At 44.5% G+C, this 17,497-nt stretch overlaps 2 protein-coding genes across 4 annotated transcripts in view; both read left to right on the plus strand.

The window, feature by feature from the left end:
• LOC308159839 (tumor protein D54-like) overlaps window positions 1–5,093 on the plus strand; it is a 7,582-nt gene extending 2,489 nt beyond the window's left edge. The window contains exons 3-9 of one of the 3 annotated variants that reach the window (XM_080533656.1): window positions 1–112; window positions 1,099–1,146; window positions 2,088–2,189; window positions 3,324–3,350; window positions 4,049–4,097; window positions 4,308–4,347; window positions 4,881–5,093. The exon at window positions 1–112 is cut by the window's left edge and continues 37 nt beyond it. In XM_080533656.1, coding sequence (XP_080389782.1) covers window positions 1–112; window positions 1,099–1,146; window positions 2,088–2,189; window positions 3,324–3,350; window positions 4,049–4,091 — 332 coding nt within the window. In that variant the 3' untranslated portion in view covers window positions 4,092–4,097; window positions 4,308–4,347; window positions 4,881–5,093. Of the gene's footprint in view, window positions 113–1,098; window positions 1,147–2,087; window positions 2,190–3,163; window positions 3,292–3,323; window positions 3,351–4,048; window positions 4,098–4,307; window positions 4,348–4,880 lie in introns of those variants that run through there. The other 2 variants (XM_080533657.1, XM_080533655.1) reach the window with 2 other exon arrangements.
• A 7,195-nt stretch (window positions 5,094–12,288) lies between these two features.
• LOC308159464 (pancreatic progenitor cell differentiation and proliferation factor B-like) lies at window positions 12,289–15,795 on the plus strand. The gene is made up of 5 exons (XM_080533257.1): window positions 12,289–12,440; window positions 14,270–14,376; window positions 14,631–14,714; window positions 14,828–14,927; window positions 15,393–15,795. Exons 2-5 carry the CDS (start codon window positions 14,322–14,324, stop codon window positions 15,538–15,540), a joined length of 387 nt encoding a protein of 128 aa, XP_080389383.1. The 5' UTR covers window positions 12,289–12,440; window positions 14,270–14,321; the 3' UTR covers window positions 15,541–15,795.
• The last annotated feature ends 1,702 nt before the right edge of the window (window positions 15,796–17,497 follow it).

A 17,497-nucleotide genomic window follows, 5' to 3' on the forward strand; every position in this document is an offset into this window, starting at 1 on the left:
ACGCCAAGGAGAAATATGCCATGGACATCAGGAGGCACCTGGGGGTGGGCCAGTTCAGTGACTTTAAACAGAACCTAGTCAAAGGCTGGCAGGACGTCCAAACCTCCTCCCCGTAAGTGTGTGTGAGTGTACGTATGTAGTGTATGTAGTGTATGTAGTGTGTGTGTGTGTGTGTGTGTGTGTGTGTGTGTATACTAGTGTATATAGTGTACTCGCTGGGTCAACATTGTGTGTTGTGTGCCGCTGACCCCCTACTCTCCTGTAGCCGAGGCCTGATACATATTGTGCTATTGATATCATAATATTATATATATAAATATTTATAGATTTTTACAGTATTATTATAGTATTATAACGCCACTGACCTCATGTCTTTTAGCTTGATTTATAGTTGTTTTTATTTCTTAAGATTGTTGTCTTTATTTGCACTTGACACCACGGACCTCATTGTCTCTTAGCTTGTTTTATAGCATTTTCGCTTTTTAATTGTCTAGTGTGTAATATTTGTGATATGTTATATGTGTATATGTTTGTGAATATGTGAATATGTTTTCTGTTTTTGCACCTTCAGAAGAACCACTACAATTTCATTGTATAGGCAACTGTACAACGACAATAAAGTCTACTCTATTCTATTCTATTCGATTCTATTCTATAAGATACACATTTGAGTAATTGGAATGTGTAATGCGATATACTGTGGTCAATAACATTGTAGGACTTATGAGCCTGTATGAATACAACTTGAAGCAATGAATCGACCGCATAGTGTCCATAGTAGTGTATGTAGCGTGTGTGTAAGTGCCGTCCTTTCAGATCTCCTCTTCCTGTGTTGTGAGGTCACGTGTTATGGGGAAAACAACCCCCATCTGGTTAGCCTGGAGGTGTGTGACGGTTACATAACCATGAGCAGCACACTCATGTGTGTCGTGCTCTAATCCACGACGTGGTATTGAATGATAATCTGTGTGTGTGTGCGTGTGCGTGTGCCTGTGCCTGTGCCTGTGTCTGTGTCTGTGTCTGTGTGTGTGCCTGTGTCTGTGTCTGTGTCTGTGTCTGTGTGTGTGTATGTGTGTGTGTGTGTGTGTGTGTTTTCAGTTATCTTACAGCTTCAGCCACTCTGGAGGACATCAGCCGCTCTAACGCGTGAGTGAGTGGTCGTCATGACGATCTGTTATACCCTGAATTTGATTGATTTGAAGAGAGGTCTTTCTAAAAGTTGTATCCTGCATATCCACATGTCTGAGAGTGAGCTCTCTCTCTCCCCAGGGAACAGCTGATGGGCTTTGGTGCTGAAAGCAGGATCAGTGTCCTGTTAATAGCCTACCTAATAGCCTGACTTAGCGGCGGCTGGGGGTTGGGGGGTATCGTCTGGGTGGGTGTGTGTGTGTGTGTGGGGGGGGTTTAGTTTCACTATTGCGTGTCGACTCCTCTGCATTGGTCCTGACTCCTGTTGCCCAGAGATCAGATCTCTGTCTGTTCAGATTCTGTGTGAATGGAAGGAGCCTTAAAAGTGTCGTATGAAGATGTGTGAATGATAGAATAATAGCCCCACGAGCCAGCATGGGGTTATAGTGACTTTGAAAAGGGTGTAGTTGTTGTTGTTGTTGTGGTGCATTGACCAGGGGGGTATTCCATCAACGGAAATTCACGCTTATTTTGATTGCAAGAGTCTCGCAAGAGTTATAAGGCTAAAATAAGGCTGTTTTGGGGGGGGAAATCTCGCGAGATTTATCAAAATAAGCCTGGATTGTCCTTTAGCAACGTTGATGGGATACCCCCCAGGTAACATAGAGGTTGAGGGGAGAACACCTCTTTATTCTGTCAGTAAAAAAAAGAGAAAAACTTCACCATCTTCTGTGATAACTTCAACAGCTCATACTGATAGGCCGTCAAAATGATCCTTCCCGTCTCATAATCTACGCGATTTAGCTCACGCTTTTATCCAAAGCAACTTATATTGCAGTGAGTGCAGACATCGGACCCCTAACCTGAGCGTTAGCTTAGCGCCATGCTTAACCACCTGAGGACCACAGAGGACCAGCTGGAGGACGTCTCTTGAGCTTCCTCTCCGTCTCTGCCTGCAGGTATAAGAGGACACAGGAGACTCTCTCTCAGGCGGGTCAGGTGACCACTGCTGCCCTGTCCTCAGCTGCCCTGTCCATCACCAGGAGACTAGGAGAGATGAGGTAGGTAGCCTCCTCTATACCTGGGGGGGTGGGGATGGGGGTGGGGGTGGGGCGGGGAGGGGGTGTGGCGGGGGTGTGGCCATCACCAGGAGACTAGGAGAGATGAGGTAGGTAGCCTCCTCTATACCTGGGCAGGCGGGGGTGGGGATGGGGGCGGGGCGGGGGTGTGGCGGGGGTGTGGCCATCACCAGGAGACTAGGAGAGATGAGGTGTGTACCCTCGGACTCACCTGAGCTCCTCTACACCAGGGGGGAGTGGGGAGTTGGGGGGGCTGGTGGAGGTATAGACATCGAAGAACAGGATCACTGTAATGTATGGAGTGGATTGAGGGTTCCGTATTCCATTCCGTGCATTACAATGACCCTGTCCTCCACTGTCCCTTTTCATCCTCCCTTTCTCCACCTCCATCACTTATCCTCCTATCCATCAACTCCCACACTGTATCCCAGCTGTCTGGGTCTATGACCACCCTTCAGATGCATTACCGTAATCGACTAACCATCCATCTATTTAATCTGTTCATCTCTTTATCCTCTGAGCCGCCCCACACACGGTCCTACAACAATGTGGCAGTTATTCAATATGATAACTAACCCTACACAGAATACCTCACTGAATGAATGTATTACAGTATGTTAGAATCCATATATTTTATGTAAAAACTGCATTCGATCTGTTGATCCCATCACCGATGGGGGAGGATACTGGGAATATTGTTTGGCTGTTCTTTGTATGAGGCTATCTGCTCATATTTACAATGGTCAGGGGTCTCCTGGGTAGTGGGGGGATTGGGGTGGGGGGCAGGTTGAGTGACTGTGACTGTTGTCTCTTTTGTTTATGTCTGTTATGGGGGGAAGAACATAGTAAAATAATTTAAAAAATGTATCACAAAAAAAACAGTATGTTAGAAGACTTCACAGGCCACACTGGATGAGGTTGAGGGCTTCTTGTTATGCTCCTGTTCACCTAATCAGAGACAACACCAGCTCTAACCCAATCACGCCAGCGCCTGCTACACTGCCTCCTGTAATCTCTGAAGTGCAAGCCTGCCTGTGTACAGGCTAGCTGATATGACGTCTGTCTGCTTGACTCTCATGTGTGTGTTTCCTTTAACGCTGCCTTCTGACTGCACAGAGCTCTACCCCTCCCAAGCCCGCCGCGGTAAGCACGGGCCGGGCGGCCTCCAGGCTAATACACCACATCACCTGACCTCTGACCTTCTGTTGGAGTCTGTTGTATATTATACTGTATGTTATATATATATATATATTATACTGTATGTTATATATATATATATATTACACTGTATGTTATATATATAAATAGCACTGTATGTTAAATAATGCCGCAAATAATACATTTCTGAACTCGCTGTCTGAAAGAGAGAGAACTAGTACCCAAGATAATAAGTCCATGTTGATGTGTTAATAGTCTCTCGTAGCCATACCTCCAAATCATCTTGTTCTCACGCCTCCTTAAGAGGTCTGAAGAATGTTAGATTAGCTGGTCTGGCTATGTTAATGTTTATGTTAATGTTAATGTTAATGTTAATGTTGATGTTGATGTTAAGCAAAGTTCTGAATGTCTTGTTCTGAACAAGTATGTTAATGAACTTCCTGTTTCTACAATTATTGATTAATCTATCAGTGATCATACAGTGATGTTGCTGGAGCTTTCTGTCTCCTGCTTCTTGTAATGCTCTGACACACTCCTCTCTCTCTCTCTCTCTCCCTCTCTCTCTCTCTCTCTCCCTCTCTCTCTCTCTCTCTCTCTCTCTCCCTCTCTCTCTCTCTCTCTCTCTCTCTCTCTCTCTCTCTCTCTCCCTCTCTCTCTCTCTCTCCCTCTCTCCCTCCCCACAGCCCTTCCCTTCCCCACTCCATGAGTGTGCCTGGTATGAGGTAGAACACTGTGAGTGAGTGTGTGTACACTTTGTTTGTGTGGCAAAAGTGTGTTTTCTAGTCTAGTTCTGTGTTTTGTGACTTGCCGGTTGAATATTATACCAGGAAATAAATGTTAATCAATGTAATGTGTGTCATTGTGTGAGGCATTTGACCTGGAAGTATACCTTAATGAGTCATAATGATGATTAAGACGTTCTATCTCCATGTCTTCTTCTAGACCTTCCAGTACATTCCAGGACATGGTGGGGAGCGTGAAGGTGAGTTTGGAAGAAACCAAAACAGAACATTTGTGACACAGTCTGATTATTTGGTCCGCATGTCGGCAACCAATCAAAATTTTCTGACTTTTCTTTTGAAACACGGAACTACGTTTCAACGTTGTTGAGAATCACAACACAAACTCGCTAGACAAACCAAAATGCTGCAATGCAATGGATTGGGTGGGTAATCCCACTGCTACCTAGTTAACTATAACACTACTTTACATTGTCAACAGGCTCACAAAACAAGCATTTAAAAAAAAAAAGTCTGATCATTACATCGGATCCGGACATGAGGACCAAAGCATTAGAATGTGTCACATATTATATTACCTTTCTATGGACTCAATTCACAGACAAGGTTTAAGACTCGTCCAAGACTAAATCATACTTGCAATGGAAAATGTCCATGTAGGATACTTTTTAGTCTAGGATTAGTCTTAATCTGCGTCCATGAAACCTGCCTTATGAATTCTAAACAAGGTTTAGGTGAATAAATAATTCTCCTCTCTTTCGTCTCTCTCACATAGAACAAGATGGCCGCCAGTCGACTGAACTCGTTTGACAGAAGCCCATCTCAAGATGGACCCTAGTAACATATCATACGTCGTCTTTCCTCCATAATCTGTAATGTCACTAAACATTCTTGCTCTCTTAAACGTTATGACCGCTATACCATCAGACATATCATATTTAAGTATATCATACTTACTACTACATTGTGCATGTGGAGAAATAGGTAGTTTTGGGGGGGGGGGCGAAAATGTAACAAAAGTAAGAACAATGCAGTTATTCATATTGTCCTATTATTTTGTGGCGGGGGGTGGGGTTATCACAATGTATAGGAATGTATTTTTGTACTTTGAGAGAGAGTTTTCAATTAAAGCCTATTGTGTATGTATGGGGTCTGGCTGTTTTATTCTTTTTGGATGCTATCAGAGTCATCTTATTAGGAGGCCAGTTTGATCTGTTAACCGTACTGTGGATAGATGATGTCAGGGTTAACTAGATGAGAGAAAGATGAGAGAAGGTTGGATCGAGAGTTGGTTGGTTGAGTGGTCGAGAGTGGTAGAGATGGTTGGTTAAGTGGTTGAGAGTGGTAGAGATGGTTGGTTGAGTGGTCGAGAGTGGTAGAGTTGGTTGGTTAAGTGGTAGAGTTGGTTGGTTAAGTGGTTGAGTACATTCCAGTTACATTTTGACAAAATAAGCCTGGATTTTCCTTTAGAGATGTTGATGGAACACCCCCCAGTACACTGAGTGTCTGAGTAATCCACACTACATTTAAACATCTATAGAGCCTTACCTATGTTATGTTGAAAATCTAAATGACTATCGCTGCTGTGTGTCTCATAACTTTATCTATTTATTTATCTAGTTCATTAATGGCACAATTGGATATCATTTCATAAGCTGCATTAATTAGCATGAATGTATCTAAAGTGGGGCTGCACTATTGTCCCATGTCAGATAGCATGACACTAGCCACACTACGCTTCAAGGTCTAGCATTGCAGAAGAGTGTTTATGCGTTTATGATTGATTGACTGATTGATTGATTTATTTATTTGGGTAAAAAGTACAGACAGTACATCCCAGAGGATAGCACGTAAAAGTGTACTGAAACACTTGTTTCCAACGTGGTCCTCGTTGGTAGACAAAAACAACCAAGACAAGAACATACAAAAAACAATGCACCAAGAAACATACAAAGAGCATACAGTATACCAGAACATACAAGATACAATCAGAATACAGTTTTGACATTCTTTACAACAACTGCGTATCAGTGTGTATGTGTGTAAAGTGTGTATGACTATGAGTGTGCGTGTAAGGCTAGGTGTATAGCTGAAAAAATCAAAGCCTAATGCCTGTGGAAAACTTGAAGATTGTGTAAATCTGTGAGCAGTACTGCTTATTTGTTCTTAAACCTCTTCAGATTGTTCCTGCTAGCTCCGTTGTTGACGTTGGACTGCAGGTGAAATGAGGACAACTTTAGAGGGTAACGGGTAAGAGTGAATGGGCCACATTCCTAGATAACCTCCTCTCTACAGACCACTGGTTTGGAAAATGCCGGTGAATAACCTACCGATGCTTCCATAGCACTCCTGTCTCTCACAGAGTCCCTCTCAGACATCACCATGGGGATGCATCATTGTGGCTATACAATCACCATGGCGATACGGGAAACAAAGGAGTATCATTTTAAGAGTTCTAGGGGCGATACGATTTTGTATGCAGAGAGAGAGAACACTGGCGATGTGGGAATTGTGGGAAAAGTTCCAAAGTCGGTTAGCATGAGAGGTTCGTTGTTAGCGGTGGTTAAATGTCTGTCAGACGGTCCGTGGAGCTCCGTCCGGGGGCCTGTTTGAGGCCTCATTAGCCTGGGATGGGCTACAGCGGTATGGTGGGGTCAAGTAGGATGTAGAGAAACACCAACCCATCAGGGACTACAGCAAAAACCAGCCAACGGGGGGACGGGCTAACAGGCTTAAGTACACCCATTCTGTGAGATGATCAAAATGAGTTACTGCTAGTTACATGGAGTGTTATGGCTTTCCCTGCTCTCTTCTCTGCCTTGGAAAGAATCCATGCGCTTCCTTCCACTGCTGCCTGGAGGGAGGATACAGGGAGGATAATTCCATGGGTGGATGCCCATTGATACTTAAGTGGCCTTGTAAAAAGCTTTGGACTCTTAACTGCACAATTGAGTAGTCAAATGTAGCTATACCTGTAGGCAGCAGCCAGCAGGCAGCTGTGTCCAACATCAGTTCCTTCCTTAGCCATGACTTAAAAACAGTGTCTTAGACATGACTTAAAAACAGTGTCTTAGACATGACTTAAAAACAGAGCATCGCTATGACAGGGCAATGAAACTAAATCACCTCAGAGTCAGACAGGTATTCCTCTATTGCAGAACGACTGTTGGGCTGACATACACAATATGTCATATATATATCTGTAAATATACATACATCAATATATCATATATATTTTCCCTTGTAAAGCGACCTTGGTTTTGTGAAAGGCGCTGTATAAATCGAAGTTATTATTATTATTATTATTATTATTATTATATACTGTATCTAGAAGCACATGGCACCGCTGCACTTTCTGCCCTCGTCATCATCATCATCATCTGTGTGACGGCCCGCTGGCTTGGTCTGTCAGGGCGGCTTGTGTGTCTGACCCTTGTTCTGTGTCTTTAAGCACATTTCTATCTGACGTTGTATCATGCCTTTAGTCATCCCCATCCTCTGGAACAACCGTCAAGGTCTCCAGAAAAGGTGTCCATGTTCAGCTCAGGATGCTTTACTGTTGGTATGTAGGCTGCCAGTGGACAGGCTGTGGCGCAGGAGGAAGGTTGGCAGATCGGCGGTTCGAGCCCCGGCTGGCCACATGTCGAGGTGTCCTTGGGCAAGACACTGAACCCCAAATTGCTCCCAGTGAGCGGGCCCGAGGCCTTGCGTGGTAGCTTGCCGCCATTGGTGTGTGAATGTGTGTGTGAACGGGTGAATTGTAAAGCGCTTTGGAATAAGGCGCTATATAAGTGCAGTCCATTTAGAAGTATCCTCTAAAGTGCGTGAGGAAATCCGGCTCACTTATCGGATGGATATAGTCATTATTTTTTCATGATCACGTGAGCTTAACTAGAATTTGAAACGTTACTATGGCAACTGGAGCATTTGGAAGATCAAATATTGATGGCAGAATGCAACAGGAGTCGCAGCGCTGTCCCCTTGTGTGTGTGTGTGCCCAGTTCTGTCTGCCATCCTCTTTACTTCGTAGCGCAACGCAGTGTGTTTTTCTTGACGCCATAGTAGAGAGAATGTGACCATTTAAGTATAAGTAGAAGATGTATGCTTTTTTGCATAGGCTAGTTGTATAATATATGCTGCTTGGGACAGTTGAGGTGGTCCTCTGTTGAGTTAGATTCTATGGCCACAAGTCTAGCCAATTCCCACAAGTCTATAATTTGTTGATCAAATATGTGAAAGTGTTGTACAAATGTTGAGACAGGTATTTAAGCACAAAGGAGTGTGCAACAGTGAGAGAGTGATCTTCAGCTGGAAAGACACTCAGTGTCACAGATGGAAAAATATGAGACACACACACGCACAAACACAAACACACACACACACACACACACACGCACACGCACAGGACACATTTCTTCAGCGTACTGTAGGTAATTGAGTCACACACACACACACACACACACAACAGGACACATTTCTTCAGCGTACTGTAGGTAACTGAGTGAGCAGCAGAGGCAGCAGAGAGGAACCAAACATCTCTTCTCAAACTGCTCTTATCTTTAATCAAATGCAGAGTGGGATTGTCTGGATACATACAGAGATGGCTGTCTGCCTGTTATGTCTGTCTGGAGCCACAGAGGGGCAAGAGATCTTAACAAATAGTGAGACATGTTAGAACCACACACGGGTAAAGTTAACTCTATGTGAACCTGGTCAGGAGTGGCCTATGCTGTACTGTTTTAGCTGAACTGTTGGCATACAGTATTACATTGAGGCAAATATGAAGAATGTGAATAGAGTATTAACAAAATAACCATTTTAATAGTTCAAAGAAACATACCAAATAAGTAAACTGTGTCAACAAATGTAAGTTTTACCATAAGTCTAACTCTGTGTCGAGGACACACAGAAGATGGTGCTCACTGGCCTAACCCAAAAACTAAAATAATGCATTTTAATTTTTGGTAGTAGTGCGTTTTCTCCCAACTATAGAACATCGCCTTTGGCCTATACTATACATTACGATTAGCAATTATACATTACGGGGGGGGGGTTCCGGTTGGCAGCGACATGTGAAGAAGTTGTTTTCTCGAGCTCCGACCTAGGGCGAACAACCTGCTTAAATTATATAAAATAAACCGACTCCCACTAAGTTTAATCGGCGTAGTGCCAATCTATGAACAACAAATTCATAACCGGTGAATTATATAAGAAAATAGACAGTCTCTCTGCTGAACTACAAGCAACTATACATTACAATGACATTAGCATAGGAATTTGCTATTGATTACCGTTCGTCAAGGCATTTCCTTTGTCTGGTAAACACAGGTATCATTCACATGTAAATAGAATGCAGTGGTCAAAAGCACATGACTAACTAAATCACTGTCCAAAACGTGTGTTCCCTGACCGGGAATCGAACCCGGGCCGCGGCGGTGAGAGCGCCGAATCCTAACCACTAGACCACCAGGGAAGGATACTGTGCATGGGAAAATTCCGGGACGAGTGTTTCCTTACCGGGAATCGAACCCGAGAGAGGGCCGAATCCTAACTACTACTAGACCACCAGGGAAAGATACACTGCGTCGGAAAATTCCAAAACGTGTGTTCCCTGACCGGGAATCGAACCCGGGCCGCGGCGGTGAGAGCGCCGAATCCTAACCACTAGACCACCAGGGAAGGATACACGACATTAGAAAGTAAGAATTTTTAAATAAATCTTAAATATATACTTAAATGTGTGTAAATAGCTTTTAGATACATACGAACATTTCTGGTCAAAGACTACGCTTTACACTACCGTTCACTTTCATTGCCTATGGTAGTCTAAGGACCGGTGTCATATATTTCCGGCAACTGGATGGTTTTGTGTAGCAACGTCTTACATACCGTTCACTTCCATTTCCCCCATTCCGTCTATGGTAATGTCAGGGCCGGTGTCATATAAAATTCCGGCCACTGGATGGTTTTGTGGCGCAAGAGGGCGGAGGAGCAGAGATCTCGCCTCACTTGAATGAATGAATGAATGAATGGTCTTTATTGTCATTGCTATAGTACAGGTACCAAACAATGACATTTGGGAGGGGTGGCTCCCCTGGTGCTAGGAAAGAAAGAAAAACAAAAAAAAACAAGAAGGGAAAGGAGCTGGTTTACATAAATAAAGGCTATGTACACTATCCACTATACTATAATGAATGAATGAATGAATGAATGAATGAATGAATGAATGAATGAATGAATGAATGAATGAATGAATGAATGAATGAATGAATGAATGGTCTTTATTGTCATTGCTATAGTACAGGTACCAAACAACGAAATTTAGGAGGGGTGGCTCCCCTGGTGTTAGGAAAGAAAAAAACACTTTAAAAAAAACACTTTAAAAAAACACAAGAAGGGAAGGAGCTGGTTTACATAAATAAAGGCTATGTACACTATCCACTATACTATACTGTACAGATAGACGACTAGGGTTGTCATATTGCACATAGTGTTATTGCACATTTATTTAAAGTGTCGCAGTTTGCAGGCTTGAAATGTACATATTTGTGCCTCAGCACTACACCTGATTTTTTCAATCCAGCAGCTGCCATCAATCCGTCCAGACTGTCCAGGGCCCAGAACCTAGGTCTTTGCTGTGTTCAGGGCCTGGATGGCCCTGGGGTAGAAGCTGTGCTTCAGTCTGTTTGTCCTTGCGGCCATGGTCCTGTACCGCCTTTTCGAGGGCAGCCGGGCAAAGTGTTCGTACCCAGGGTGGGTTGGGTCTCTGGAGATCTTGGAGGCCTTCCTGAGACAGTGTGTGTTGTACAGCTCTTCCAGAGAGGGGAGGGGGGCGCCGGTGATCTTCTGGGCTGTTCTCACGACTCTCTGTAGCGCATTTCTCTCCGCGGTTGTGCAGCTGGAGAACCAGTTGCAGATGCCGTAGGTGAGGATGCTCTCCACTGCGCCGCGGTAGAAGGCCACCAGTATCTCCTGCTTGTTGTGTTCCTTCCTGAGGACTCTCAGGAAGAAGAGCCGCTGTTGTGCCTTCTTGATGGTGGCTGCTGTGTTGTTCTTCCAGGACAGGTCATCCTGTATGTGCACCCCCAGGAATCGGAGGGTTGAGACTCTCTCCACGCTCTCTCCGTCTCAGATTTTTTCCTCCTGAAGTCCACGATGATTTCCTGGGTCTTTGACTTGTTCAGCAGCAGGTTGTTAACCTTGCACAGCTTGCTCAGCTGCTCTACCTCATCCCTGTACGCCGCCTCGTCCCCCCCGAGATGCAGCCCACCACGGTGGTGTCGTCTGCAAACTTTACGATGGAGTTGCTGGGGTGGACGGGGGTGAAGTCGTAGGTGTAGAGGTTGTAGAGGATGGGGCTTAGCACGCAGCCCTGGGGGGACCCAGTGCTGAGTCTGAGGGCTGTGGAGGTGTGGGAGCCCACCCGCACCCTCTGGGGGCGGTCGGACAGGAAGTCCTTGATCCATGCACATATAGGTCGGACAGGAAGTCCTTGATCCATGCACATATAGAGTGTGATAGTCCCAGGTCTAGTAGTTTGGTCTAGTAGTTTGGTCACTAGCCTGTCTGGAAGGATGGTGTTGAAGGCAGAGCTGAAGTCCACACAGTTTACACTTCTGTACTTATTTACAATTTCCTTTCACTCAACACGGTTTTTTTCTTGGCAAAACGGTAAGTGACAAGTATGTATGTATCTGATACTTTATCTGTAAAGCATGTAGTTGATTAAGACTTAAGAAAGAACAAAATTTGACAGTAGTGTCCTCGGGTGGATTCGAACCAGTGGCTGAAAACACGGCAAGTAAAGGTCAATAAAGGGTCAAATAACTGTTACGACTGGCCTGGAAAAGTGAATCCTTTAAGTAAATCTTTAATATAAAACGATATTATAATATATATATATATATATATATATAATTATATACCAATTTATTGAAAATATCATATAATAATATTAAACAATACTCAACATAGAGTCGTGTTTTGGCGTGATAATTGTTTGGGCAGTGTGTGAAGGTAAAGAGTGTGTCACTCGCCAGAACAGAACCGTGAGAGTTGGCGACCCTGACATTCAGGTCGCAGTGCACAGCTCTCTGGTGGTTTGTTGTTTACAGTGGGTGCGACAGCTGCTGCAGATCCCAGCTGACACACAGTGTCTCTGGCGAAGGCACACATGTTCTCTTGTTCTGCTCGGAAACAGTAGCAAACGTGACCGATCTCCGCCCCCGAGCAGCGCAGGCTATATAAAGTAGAAAGCTGCTTTACTGCTTCAGTACAACTGGATCGAACTGCTCTAGAGAGACTGGAAGGATCCCAACCGAGATTTTACCGAGAGGTAAGGTTTTCTAACGCATTATGTCAAATTTCAATAGTGAACGAATTGTCAATATCTAAATAGGGCTCTTTCATAGTTACTTTTAATTTACAACTGCTGTTGACTAATAATTGACAAGTGAAGACCGAAGTCAGTATTGGCAAGTAAATAGTTTTTGACTAATGCACAGACATGAGACAATATTACTTATTGGATCTATAAACTAGCTTTTTTTTTTTACATTGTGAATATCACCAGTAAGGATACAAGAGAAACGTCACACATCATTTTCTATTATAGTTGGATTGTTGATAGGTAATAGCAATGTCACCATGCTGATATTTAGTCTTTGCATCTACATTTGGACTGGATATGGTCTGGATATGGTCTGTTTATCATGGATATGGTCTGTTTATCATGGATATGGCCTGTTTATCATGGATATGGCCTGTTTATCATGGATATGGTCTGTTTATCATGGATATGGCCTGTTGGTCTGTATCATGCCTTGGACACACAGCTGTCAGTGTAAATGTATTGTTGTTATTGGGATGTTTTGTATGTGCAGTTCACAGACAAACACGCAACACAGACCAACAATGATGTCCTCTCTGTAAACACTCAGCCACTAGACACTTAGGCTACAGCAGTATGGTTGATAGATGTGTGTGTGTGTGTGTGTGTGTGTGTGTGTGTGTGTGTGTGTGTGTGTGTGTGCGTGCGTGTGTGTGTGTGTGTGTGTGTGTGTGTGTGTGTGTGGTTTCTAGATTTGGCCGGTTTGATAATGTGGATAAGTGGCTCAACAACAGCGCCTTAGGCGTCTGGCCACGGTGTTAAGCACGGCACTGTCTCCATCAGGCTGCCAGCTGCACCCTCACCACGGTGTTAAGCACGGCACTGTCTCCATCAGGCTGCCAGCTGCACCCTCACCACGGTGTTAAGCACGGCACTGTCTCCATCAGGCTGCCAGCTGCACCCTCACCACGGTGTTAAGCACGGCACTGTCTCCATCAGGCTGCCAGCTGCACCCTCGGCACGGCACTGTCTCCATCAGGCTGCCAGCTGCACCCTCGGCTGTCCGTTTCCTGGGGGGTATTCCATCAATGTCACTAAGGAAAAGCCAGGCTTATTTTTCACCAGTCTCAGAAGATTAATAAAAATAAGCCTGGATTTTTTTTTTTTATAAGTCTCACAGGATTTATCAAAAATAAGCCTGGATTGTTCTTTAGCGACGTTGATGGAACACCCCCCTGGCTGTAGCAAGCCCTGCAGTGGAATATTACACACACGCTGGCTAGGAGTCTAGGTCAGCTATTTGGGTCTGTGGTAACCGGACTCCCTGCATATCTGCCGGGGCAGTGACACCACCTGCCCCCCACCCCCCACCCCCCCCACCCCACCTCAGACTGAGAGTCATGGGGAAACAGTCCGTTGAACCTTGCACATACCTGCTGTTGCCATCCGTTTTCTGTGAATGCTTTTAGTAGCCTACGTCCTGGTAATTCAGAGGCTGCTTTCTGCCAGTTACATTCATACTTTCTCTCTGGCTGTCTCTGGCTGAAATGAAAAACGTGATATACTGTAAGTCCTCTGGTGCAACATCTCTTGCGAGTAGGCTTTTACACAGCTTGCTGTGTTTAGGGAGGAATCTGCTGTACATGAGATCTAGCAGTGTCTCTGTGTGATTTGTCTCATTCCAGTATCACTGGCCTCTGCTGCAAACTGTTGCAAACTGTTCCTGTGCCACATACACACACACACATACACACACACACACACACACACACACACACACACACACTCACACTTATTATAACCCATGCTTCCCTTCTCTCCTTCTCCTTCCCCAGGTTTACCATCTTTCATCTTTAAGCGTCTTTACCTAACTGACAGTTGGACAAAATGGCGGCAATTCCATCCACCGGCTCCCTCATAGCCACCCATGATTACTACAGAAGTGAGTCAATGTTTCTTCTTCAATAGACTGAATTGTACTATTATCTTATAATTTTACTACTACTGAATATTACTATTCAATATAGGTTTTTTTCCCTCTTCTATGTGGAGCTCTGATCATATTTTATATCTTACTTTATCTTATCCCCCCCCCCCTCTCCCCTAGTTCTTTATTGATCGTTGATATATTGAGTTCAAAGTCCTCTATCGATCTTTACTGAACTTTCAGTGACTGAATGCTTGTCTCTCTTCCAGGGCGTTTAGGCTCCACCTCCAGTAACAGCTCCTGTGGCAGCACCCAGGGGGAATACACTGGGGAGATCATCCCACACCACCCAGGTGAGACCACCATCAGGAACACCTCACTTCAAGAGAGGGGGTGATGATCATCTCTATCTGTCATCTCTCTGTAACTGGGCTTGTTTGACCAGAACTCCCTCTGTCCTCCTCAGGTCTGCCCAGACAGGACTCCGGTCACTGGTGGTCCTCCTTCTTCTTCGCCCAGAAACAGAACGTGCCTGGCGGGCAGAACGCTTCTGAAATCCAGCAAAAGTGAGTCACCACAAGCCTTACACACCCACAAGCCTTACACACCCACAGACCTTACACACTCACAGACCTGTATGAAACCCACACACAGACCTTACACACTCACAGACCTGTACAAGCCTTACACACCCACAGACCTGTATGAAACCCACTAACCTTACACACCCACAGACCTGTATGAGTCAAAAGAAAGAAGTAGGCTACATTCTCACCCTCACATTCAAAAGTGACCCGTATTATCTTTTTTGTTTGCGTAGCTACTGGACTATTGTGACATTCACTCAATGTAAACAGTTAGCTGCTGCTCTGTGCCCAGTGATAACAGCAGTATCCCCCCCTCTCTCTCTCCCTCTCTCCCTCTCTCTCTCTCTCCCTCTCTCTCTCTCTCTCTCTCTCTCTCTCCCTCTCTCTCTCCCTCTCTCTCTCTCTCCATCTCTCTCTCTCCTTCTCTCTCTCTCTCTCCCTCAGGACTGGGACGTATAGCGTAACCAATGGCCAGGTGACGTGTATCGCCAGGGAGATGGTTCGGCGGCAAAGTGAAAGCAGTGAATCTGCTTTGAAGTTTGAGCCTGTATTAGCGCCTGTAGTACAGACCCCCCCACCAACCTCCTCCTAACTCCCACCCCCCACCCTCGTCCCGTCCCCCCCCTAAACCCAGAGTGTAGTCTGGGGTCCTTTTTATACTTTTAGAGATGGAGGCTGTTATTTCCTCCTGTGTTTATATACTGTAGCTACTACATTTTTTAAATTAATGACCAAAAAATCTGAAAAAAAATAATTTAATATATAAATATAAGAATTCCCAGTGTTTTCTCTACCGTGATGCGTTATGCTGTTGTTGAATAAATAAAATGCTTTGAAGCCAATACTTGTTCCCTGTGTTCCACTTGAGTTTTATTCATATCATAATTATGGACTTATACACATTCAGTGCACACTGCCCTTTATACGTATTGGAAAGAGGAAACATTTTGTCTTCTGGTTTCACCATTTGGAAATTGCAACACCTTTTAGACATAGTCACCCTATTGCAGCAGGGCACCAAAAGCCTTGGGAAATTGGCTTGACATGACAGGTGCTTCTGGTTAGTCAGTTGTGTTCCATCACACACTTTGTGAGTAAGAGTTAGTAGTAATTGTTTGATTTAAAATCCCAAATCCAATGCCGCTTGTTAAGTCGTGACGTGTTTCCGGATCCAACGTTGGCTGAGGCGCTGTCTTCGAAATGCCGAAATAATAATAATAATTAATTATATTTATATAGCGCTTTTCCTTTTTTTTACCCTGACAATATGGAGAAAACGGGAAAGTGCTGTGTCCCTTGTTGTATGAATAGATCCGAGTCTAAAAAACGATTAAACTGTAATTCTACCGCTGTATTTCACAGGTACTCTGGTGCGGAGAATTTCTGGTTTGGACTCGGAAATGGTTAAACAGACTTAACAAGCGGAGCTAAAAGAAGACAAAATGCTTCCTCTTTCCGATACTTATGGAGGGCACTCAATATCTTTGGGCTCCAACAAGGCCTTGCTTATTGCTTATGATCTATCTATGCTCATGCTATTAGATTTATAGTACTCAGGGCTTTCCTATATTTAATCTATGTATTAGGTTACTGCTGCCAGTCAGAGAACTGCTGCATCTATTACCTCCAAACTTAGTTCTAGTTCTGGCATGGTGCTAGTGCCGGCAGAATCCGCTATAATATCCACGATAATGAACTACGAGAGCACTTAAATACATCATAGTTGACAAGTAAACTATAAAGGGAGTCGGAAAAGGCAGAACACCTGCAGGGTTTCCAGATGGACTGACAATTTCCAGCCTAACCACAGTCTAGAAACCGCTAAATCCACCAAAAACCAGCCCAAAACCTATATTGACAGAAAACCGCTGATTACTATTGGGCAGGTGCCCATCTCCTGCCCCTAAACTGTATGTCTGTTGCCAATGATGTTTGTAAAATAAATTTAAAAACCTACACATTGTATATAGCTACTAGGGTGTGTGTTTTAACTTCACGCATTTTGTAACTTTCAGGCACTGACATTTTGATACCGCCCTAAATGCTATTTATCCAGCCCAGCCCGTCCAAATGCTTTTTTCCCGGCCCAGTGTGATCAAAAGTCGCCCATTCGGCGGGAACCTTGCTAACCCGGCCCATCTGGCAACCTTGGACACAACACCTGTTTGCTTTTCCACTGTCAAGACTAGAGAGCCACGTCATTACGTCACCGCATACGCCTCCGCTTTTCCAGGAATGCGCGAACTTCAAGCACAACAACAACAACAACAACAACAACAACGGCGGACTCTGTCGCATCTGTCCGAGTGTTGCTCCTCCTGGCTTTGCGAGCCTCCATTGGCATCCAAACACGACTGCCCCGACGCATTTGTGCTGCTCGTCGCAATTGCTATGGACGGCGATTACCTACGTTTAAGAAGCAAGGTAATTATTACCTAACACGTTTTGACTATTATTATTAACACACTATAATCACGCCCCCAGCCCCTGACATAAGGTTATTGGTTCCAGACCCGCCATGTGTTGGTGCCACTCGGGAACCAGTTATC

This window comes from Nansenia antarctica (genome assembly GCF_963989245.1).
Source record: "Nansenia antarctica genome assembly, chromosome: 6".
Lineage (NCBI taxonomy): Eukaryota > Metazoa > Chordata > Actinopteri > Argentiniformes > Microstomatidae > Nansenia > Nansenia antarctica.